General features: G+C 34.4%; 1 protein-coding gene across 1 annotated transcript in view; it reads left to right on the forward strand.

Annotated features, from left to right (window-relative positions):
- LOC144971177 (uncharacterized) overlaps positions 1–7,659 on the forward strand; it is a 33,816-nt gene extending 26,157 nt beyond the window's left edge. Inside the window, exons 14-17 of the mRNA XM_078911662.1 lie at positions 533–672; positions 1,701–1,821; positions 3,076–3,201; positions 4,797–7,659. Coding sequence (XP_078767788.1) covers positions 533–672; positions 1,701–1,821; positions 3,076–3,201; positions 4,797–7,385 — 2,976 coding nt within the window. The 3' untranslated portion in view covers positions 7,386–7,659. The remainder of the gene's footprint in view (positions 1–532; positions 673–1,700; positions 1,822–3,075; positions 3,202–4,796) is intronic.
- Positions 7,660–8,002: the final 343 nt, after the last annotated feature.

Consider the following 8,002-nt stretch of genomic DNA (forward strand, 5'->3'; position numbering starts at 1 on the left):
TGATACTATTTTCTACAGTGTGTTGGTCGTAGTTTTTGAATCTCGAATTTTGATTTGATAATCAATTTTTTAAAAATAAAATTAAATTCCCTATATTCGTCACAAAGGGAAATTTGTCTTTATGGTCCATTCCAAGGGAAGACTGGAATAACCCAGGCGTCAGTCGCAGTGCAGCGCTGCATACTGAGCTAGGGTGATTTGACTTGCTCAAGGCCACACAAGCAAAGACTGAGCCACGCTGCCCCTCATCAGTTGGTTAATAATGGATTTACAAGTTAATCTATTCTGACTATTGAACAGTAATCCCTTTAAAAAAGGATTAAAGTCACAATCTTAGCCACATTCTATTTTTTGTTGTTGAAATAATTATTTTTAAAAAATATGATACTTAGATTTTGTAATTTTTTCTATATCAATTTTTCAGTGGTTTTTAAAATCATACAGATTTTTATTTGTTTTTTTTATTTATGCCTCTGCAAGTCTGCAGGGTTTATCTAATTTTTTTGATTCAATGTTACATTGTCCTCTCCAGGCATTTTGCCCCAAGCACACAAAGAATCGAAATGCATCTGATTCAGACTCGCCAAAAAAGAACGAGGAAGACTTAGAGGAAACAGAAGAAAATGAAAATGATGTATCTGAAGCAGAAATGGCAAAACAACGAGCAGAAAAGTAAGCTTTAATGCAAGTGTTTCATAATATTGATATTCCGTAAGTTGATATTCAACAGGGTTGAAGGCTGTTTGGGTCTAATTATTAGGAAAATCCTTCAAAATATTAATTTAGAGATTTTGGTGGAAAATATATTATTATCTTAAAAATAATATTATTGAAGTCCAACTTCTCAAAATAGACCATAAAGGCATGAAAAATACAGTTGAGAAGGGTACATGTAGTAAGAAAAGTGTGAAAAACCGAAAGCTATTTTACTATTTTCTCATGTCATTTTTCTTTTTCTAGAGGTATGCGATACTGTGTCAAATGTTTCTCAGAATCTATTCCATGAAATTGTCTGAATATTTCCAGTTATCGTAGAGATAATGTATTATGTCGCCATAGAGATATTTTTTTTGATAAGATATGAATTATATTGAATTATAATCAACTTATAAATTTTTAACAGCAATTTTTTCATAACATTTTGATCCAAAACTTTGTAATGTTCTAATAAAAATTCCATAAGCTAAAGCTGTAAGATCTCTCTATGGTGACACAAAATGCTACAATGTTAATAAGAGGGAAGAATATGGAGGCTATTCCTTCTTTAGTTTTTTTGGAAAGTCTGCCACAAGATTGTTATAATTTATGATGCCAGACCCCCATATCAGGTCGCAAAACGGGTATCAACACAGAAATGTATATATTTCCACCAAAAATGTTTTTTTAACCTATAATGATGATACAGAATTATTAAAACCGCCCAATAAAGGTAATTAAAAATAAAATTTTAAGACCCAAACCACCCCTTAAATGTATTACTATTGTTTTTAAAAGAGAAAAACAGTTGCAGAATATGTTTTCATCAGCAAAATTGAAGATGAAAATGCTGCCCAAGTGTTTCCTTGGGTTTCCTTTTTTTCTCTCGTCACATTAACCCTGTGTCTCTGCATCTTTTAATTTAGTCAAGTGTTATATTATGTGGTAAACACATTCTGTTTTCTACCCATAAAAGCTTTATTGTTGCATTTTTCTCTAATTAGGTTAAAACAGTTGGAGGAAGAATTTTATACTTTGGTTGACGAACATGAGATTGGTACCAAATTTTTTATCCCAGCAGAGGCTGTGAGTGTAGTCACAGAGTATTGGAAAATGAAACGAAAGGTATTTTTTGATCTTTCAAAAGATTTGCTTTTTTAGAGAATTGTTTTACCTACTGTTACCTGATACACACATACAAAACACACAAACAACACTCACACACAAACCAACCACTACAACAAGATATTTAGCCTGCTTTATAAAGTGAAAATTAAAAGAAAACACTTTCTGGCCCTTTATTTGAATATTATTGTAGGCCTTTAAAATGTTATGTGAAAAGGACAATTCATTAAATGTTTACAAGTAAATTTTTGTCTATTGATAAGAAGGGATTTGCACTAATAGTAATAGTAATATATCAATATCACATATAATACAAAACCTTGTTATTTTTTACATTTTGCTTGTGTGTGAGAGACCGAGAAATTTTCCTCCTTTTTGATAAATTACTATTATCATCACTGATTAAGCTATGTTAAGTTAACTGCTGCTAATCATGCCTGGTGGAACATTCCAGGAGTTCTGTACCAAATACCCGGCTTTCAAAGACTGGTTAAAAAATACTAGCAGCAATCTTGAAACATACTGCATATTGTGTAAAAAGACGATTTATATCAATATCAAGACCATGGGAAGGTCTGCTTTGACTTCCCACATGCAAGGGAACAATCACAAGTCACTAGCATTGGCTATATCTAGGAGTGACAGTTACTTAACTTTATTTGCAAAGCCGTCTACGTCTATTAGCTCTTGTGCTTCCTTCTGATTCAACGCAGGCACAGGTGATGCCAAAGCCTTCATCATTAGATAGTTTTGTGTGTAAGTCTGATGTCATTGATGCTGAGATTTGGTGGTGGTGTGTGTGAACGGCAATGAAAAACCACTCTGCCAATTCGAATTAAGACATTGACATTGACTTGACTACTTTTATTTGAAACAAAAGTTCAGTCGATACAAAAATTTAGTTGTGGAGAAACTATTGGTCTTGGAAAAAAATTGGCAGTCTTGATTTTGAAATGGGTTTTGAGTGGGAACCCTGTTAAAATCTTGGTAAATTCTTGACGACAATTCTCATCTCTGGTGAACTAGTCCCACTTCTATTACATTTTCTTTACTGCCTGAAAGTTGGACCTAAAGCTTTTGACAATTCTATCGTTACTTTTTATTGGTGCAAAAGTGATGCAATTGTCGTAAAAAAAAAGAAAAAACTCTTAAAAACAAATGAGTAGCTTTGCAAAATTTTAGGTAACAAGGGGCATGATAGAAGTTTTATGACTCAAAATGTACAATGTTTTAACATGTGTGTACTCCTATCAGGTGAATTTCAACAAACCTCTCATCACGCCCAAGGTAGAAGAGGAGAACCAGATGCAGAAACAGCAGAAAGACAGCCTCAGTGCCCGCATGAAAATGTTTGTTCACTTGAGGCAGGACCTTGAAAGGGTATGTGGTGTTAGTGATGAGTTCTATTAAAGGAATGTTTAGGTTTACAGTGGTCACAGCCAAATACTCCCACCCCCTTTGAGTGTGTGGTAGGAGGATTCACTCTGAAATATTCCAAGTGGCAGCAAAGAGTACAGAAGTAAAGCTTCACTCATTAATTTATGTTGACAATTGTATGGCTAAGATTTCAACAGTTTAAGAATCTTTCTTTTTATTTTTTTTTTAAAATAAATCTTTCTATCTTCATGATAGTTCTAACCAGTGAGACTACTCTGCTGAACCAAGGGAAATTATGCCAATCTCAGCAGTTGATTGCTATTAATCTGTAACACTGTTATAGAGCTGCTATCTCCATTCACCCCCTTCCCCCACTTTTTTTTTTCTTTTATGTGTTATAATTAAAGAAATACTAACTGGATTTCTAAAGTCATATTTTTTCTAGATTGTATCTCCTGATGATTTAGCTATGGTTACATGAGTGGTGACTAATTGATAGTCTTTGCATGTTGTTAAAGCATATTTCTTTTAGACTTCAGTATAAAGACTTGCATTTTTGAATGTTGTATTATCTGGATTAGAATAATAGATTTTTGTACTTTTGATTTCAGAAAACAAATCTTGATTTTTAGAAATCATACTACATTGTCGGTTGACAGCTCTGCTATAATTATGATATGTCTTATTAGATGGGGCTGTCAATGATCTTTTCTTGTATGATACCCTGGAAATTGAGACAAAGTCATAGTTAAAATATGACATGCCACTCAATTACAATTTGCTGACATCATTCTGATAATATATCAAGTAATAATCAGGTGTGGAGAGCCGTGTAATAGTTTTTATAAATTATAGTCAAATTTTCTCACCCACTCCACTCCATTCCTTTTACTTTTTTTTTTGGTTTGTTTTGGTCTCTGATTTAAATGTTCTATGAGTGTAAAAATGTATACAATCCCTCTTTTTTTCTTTTGTTGATTAGAAATTGTCTTTGGTCCTCTTTGTCCAACCATGGTACTGATTCAAGTGAACATCTTGGTCGATATTTAATTGCTTATTCATTCATTTCCTTTCAACATTGAGACCTCGACATGGTTTCAACTAAATCTCTCTCTTTTCACACCACTCTTGCATTTTGTTTGCTGGTCTCATCATAATTTCTTTTGTTTTGTCTGAAATGCAATTAAATTTACTTTCATGTTCAAATGGCTCAAGTGTCAGCAGTCCTGGAGAGGATTGAGAGAGTTCAACTATTCTATGGAATATTTTTAATTAGATTGTTCATGTATGGGCAATGGGCATTGGGTCCCTGCAAACTTGAATCAACTTTGCGCAAAATAACAAACATGCCCCAGGGGCTACTGTCTATCATATTACAGTCACTAGTATTTGCCACTAGTGGCTTGCAAGACTATGTGTTACATTTTGTTGGAAATCTGGGATTTTAATCCCAATTTCCGATTATTTAGATTACTTAGTATCCTATGGTCTGATTCGTCTACCATGAAACTTGGAAAAGAAAATTTAATTACCCTTTGGAAGTTTTTTTGTTTGTTTTATCATACTTCTAATTCATTTTTGTTTGTTTCTAATTTCAGGCAAGAAACCTATGCTACATGATAGGAAAACGAGAGAAAACCAAAAAACAGTTATTCAAACTTCAGGAGAGTGTTTTCAAAATGCAGATTGATGTTTTGACTGACCCAAAATTGGACCTGAGTTCTAGGGAAGCAGAAGGGATTAGACACTTCTTCCACTTTGATTCTATTTATAGTTCATTCTGCCATAAGGGTACGGTTTCCAAGTTGCCAAGGAAAAATCTGTTTACTCTGGAGAACTTGAAAACTCCCAAAGATTTAGATGAGGAGAGAAATAGTTCTTTTGAAGCAGTAATTAAAAAGAAGTTGAGTAAGAAAATGAAGCATTCAAAACACAGTAAACTTTCTAAAAGTAGTGTGAAAAAGGAAGTGAAAGAAGAACCTGTAACTTCTGAAAATGTGAAAATGGAAGAAAGTGTAAAAGATGAAAATTCAGATGGTGATAATATTAGTAAATCCCTTATTGATATGGCAGGCGATAGCAGTGATAATGACCTCAGTAATTATGAAGGTTCTCGGACAGATTCGGCTCAAATGAGTCATCTAGGGAAAGTGAAAGGAGGAGAAGAAATACTAATAGATAACGTTAAGGAGGAGAAGCCTGAAGTGAATGATGAGGTCCTAGAATTGGATGATAGAGATAACAAGAGAACGGCAGGAAGTGATTTGAAGATGAAACTCACCTCCATTCTTCAGTCCAAGTCACTGAAACAAAAACAAGATAAGCTGAGTCAGAGTGATCACTTGAACTCTGTCCTTTGTATAGATGTTGACAACTCAGATAATGATGTGTTTTCTTCTGAGTCCAATGCAGACTTTGCTTCACCCGCTCAACAGTCCAGAAATTTATTTGACAAATTTAAAGTGAAAGATCAGTGGTCATCTTCAGACCATGCATCTCCTGATATCCCACAGAAAGACGGTAATAGGCATAAAAAGGCAAAGAAGAAACACAGAGATGGGTCCAAAAAATACAAACAGTCCAAACTGGCTTTACCTGTTTCAGGTTGCTCAGACTCATCAAAGATAGTTGAAACAAAAGAAAGGGGTGTATCGAGTTCGGATAATAGAAATATTTTTGATATCAGCAAAGAGAAAAACATACCTTTAAAAAGTCCTGTATCTCGAATTGATAGTTCTGATGGGAGTTCAAATGGAGAATCAGTTCAAGGGAAAGTTGTCAGAGATGACAGTCCTTCAAAGATAAGTTTCCACAAGAAAAAATCCAGTAAAGATTGGAGTATAACATCTCCATGTGATGAAAAACCTTCACCAACAAAGAAGCCTAAGAAAATGTCTCCTTCTCCAAGGGTAGATCCAGACAATGTGTATGCCACAATAGATGGTGATATTTATGTCCCTAGTGGAAAAATTCAAGTTACAGAGAGGACTATTGTTCTTGAAAGTCCCAAGGAGAAGACAAAGCACAGTAACAAATTAAGATTGAAGAAACAATCGAATTCCCCAGTGAAAGGTGTGATAACTTATGAAGTAGTGAATAATGATTTTGATGAACGTGGAGATGTTTTCAGTCAGGCCAAAAAGACTGATGTAGTATCTGCTGAGGAAGTTAAAAGTCTTAGCAAAAATGTGCCTGTTGATACTAAAGAAGAGTTTGCCAAATCTGAAAAGGTATCAGAGAAAAAGGTTAAGGAGGGAAAATATGGAAAGCTGTTGTCTGATTCAGATGGAAATATTTCTGTTGAACTGAAAGAAAGTGCAGACGAAACTAGGAAAGATTTGTTTGGTATTTCAGAGAGCCAAAGTCTTAACAAAAAAGACAAAGATAGAAAATTGAAGCGTTCTTTAAGGAATAAAGAAAGAAATTCAGAACTTGATTCATCATCAGATGAAAATTTTGTACCTTCAAACAAGTCTACAAGACTCTCCTCCCAAAACAAACCACATAGACCTCAAAGAGAGTGCCGTACAAATTCTAAATCCAAACCTGTGATAAAACCATTCCCAAATCGGCCTGACCTTAATGCTCTTGTAGACCCTAGTAAACTAATTGTAAAAGAACCCTTGAAGAGAAGAGTAGGTGATAAGCTTAGTCAAATTGTTAGGAGCAGAACTCGATGGGGAAATCGTTTAACCCCAAAGGACAAGTGTCAACAGACATTAGATTCTTTTGTGAAAAGATCAGAAAAATTATTCTCACCAGAAAGAGAGGAATTATCTTCTTTAGTTCGTCCCAATCTGAAATCGTCAAGTATATCCAGGTCAATAGGAAATGGCCTGTCTCCAAAAAAGTTTATTGTTGCTGATGGAGATGTTCTACAACGCACGCCATCTAAAAGTACTTCCACAAATCATAGGTTGTCGTCTGAGTGCTTGAATAGTACTGAAGGTTTGTCGCATAATTCAAATGGTTTATTCATGGACATGAAGAATAGTGATAGACACATAGATGATGATGTTTTGAGCACAAGTAGTGTTATATCCAGACTGTCCGGTAATGAGGCTGAAACACCTCGACGTTCATCAAGAAATCGCGGAGGGCCTGATGATCCTCAGAGCCCTTCAACACCAAGTCGACTCAGAAACAGGGATGGCTTGGCTAAACCGTCTCCTCTCAAATCATCTTGACATAACATGTGATGGTAGGATAGTTTAATAATTGTAGAGATGAATTTTGATGGCTATCAAGGACGCTTGTGTGCAAAGTGAATTTTTTTAATTGTAAAGAATCGTTTAGAAATTTCTTTGCTGCTATTTCAAAATCACCCTTTGTCATCACTATCATCATCATCATCATCATCATCATCATCTTCATCCTCATATAATTTATGATAATATATGTACTTGTTGCCCAAATGTGAGAAGTGTCCTCATTTTGTGCATCTTTGTGGAGAAAAAGAAATATAAATTACCAATTTTATAATATAAATAGGTACATTGCAGCATGGATATTTTTAACACATCCCAGGACTGCATGAATTTGTGAGTGTTTGGATCAATTATTTATGTTTACCATAACAATATTTGTTGTAAAGAATACACAGACATAAATGGAATTGTTTGTGATTTCTGCGATATCAAGTGTTAATAAGCTCTAATACTTCACTGCTAAATAATAGGGCCTAATGATCCTCAGACTTATAAACAGTAGAGAAATGGTACCATTTTTTGCTGAACACATTAGAAGTCCCCACAAATGAAAAAATGACATCTATGCTACATAATTGATAAAGTTGTTTAATCTC

The sequence above is a fragment of the Berghia stephanieae genome, chromosome 4 (genome assembly GCF_034508935.2).
Source record: "Berghia stephanieae isolate SIO BIC M18660-M18661 chromosome 4, UCSD_Bste_1.3, whole genome shotgun sequence".
Taxonomy (NCBI): domain Eukaryota; kingdom Metazoa; phylum Mollusca; class Gastropoda; order Nudibranchia; family Aeolidiidae; genus Berghia; species Berghia stephanieae.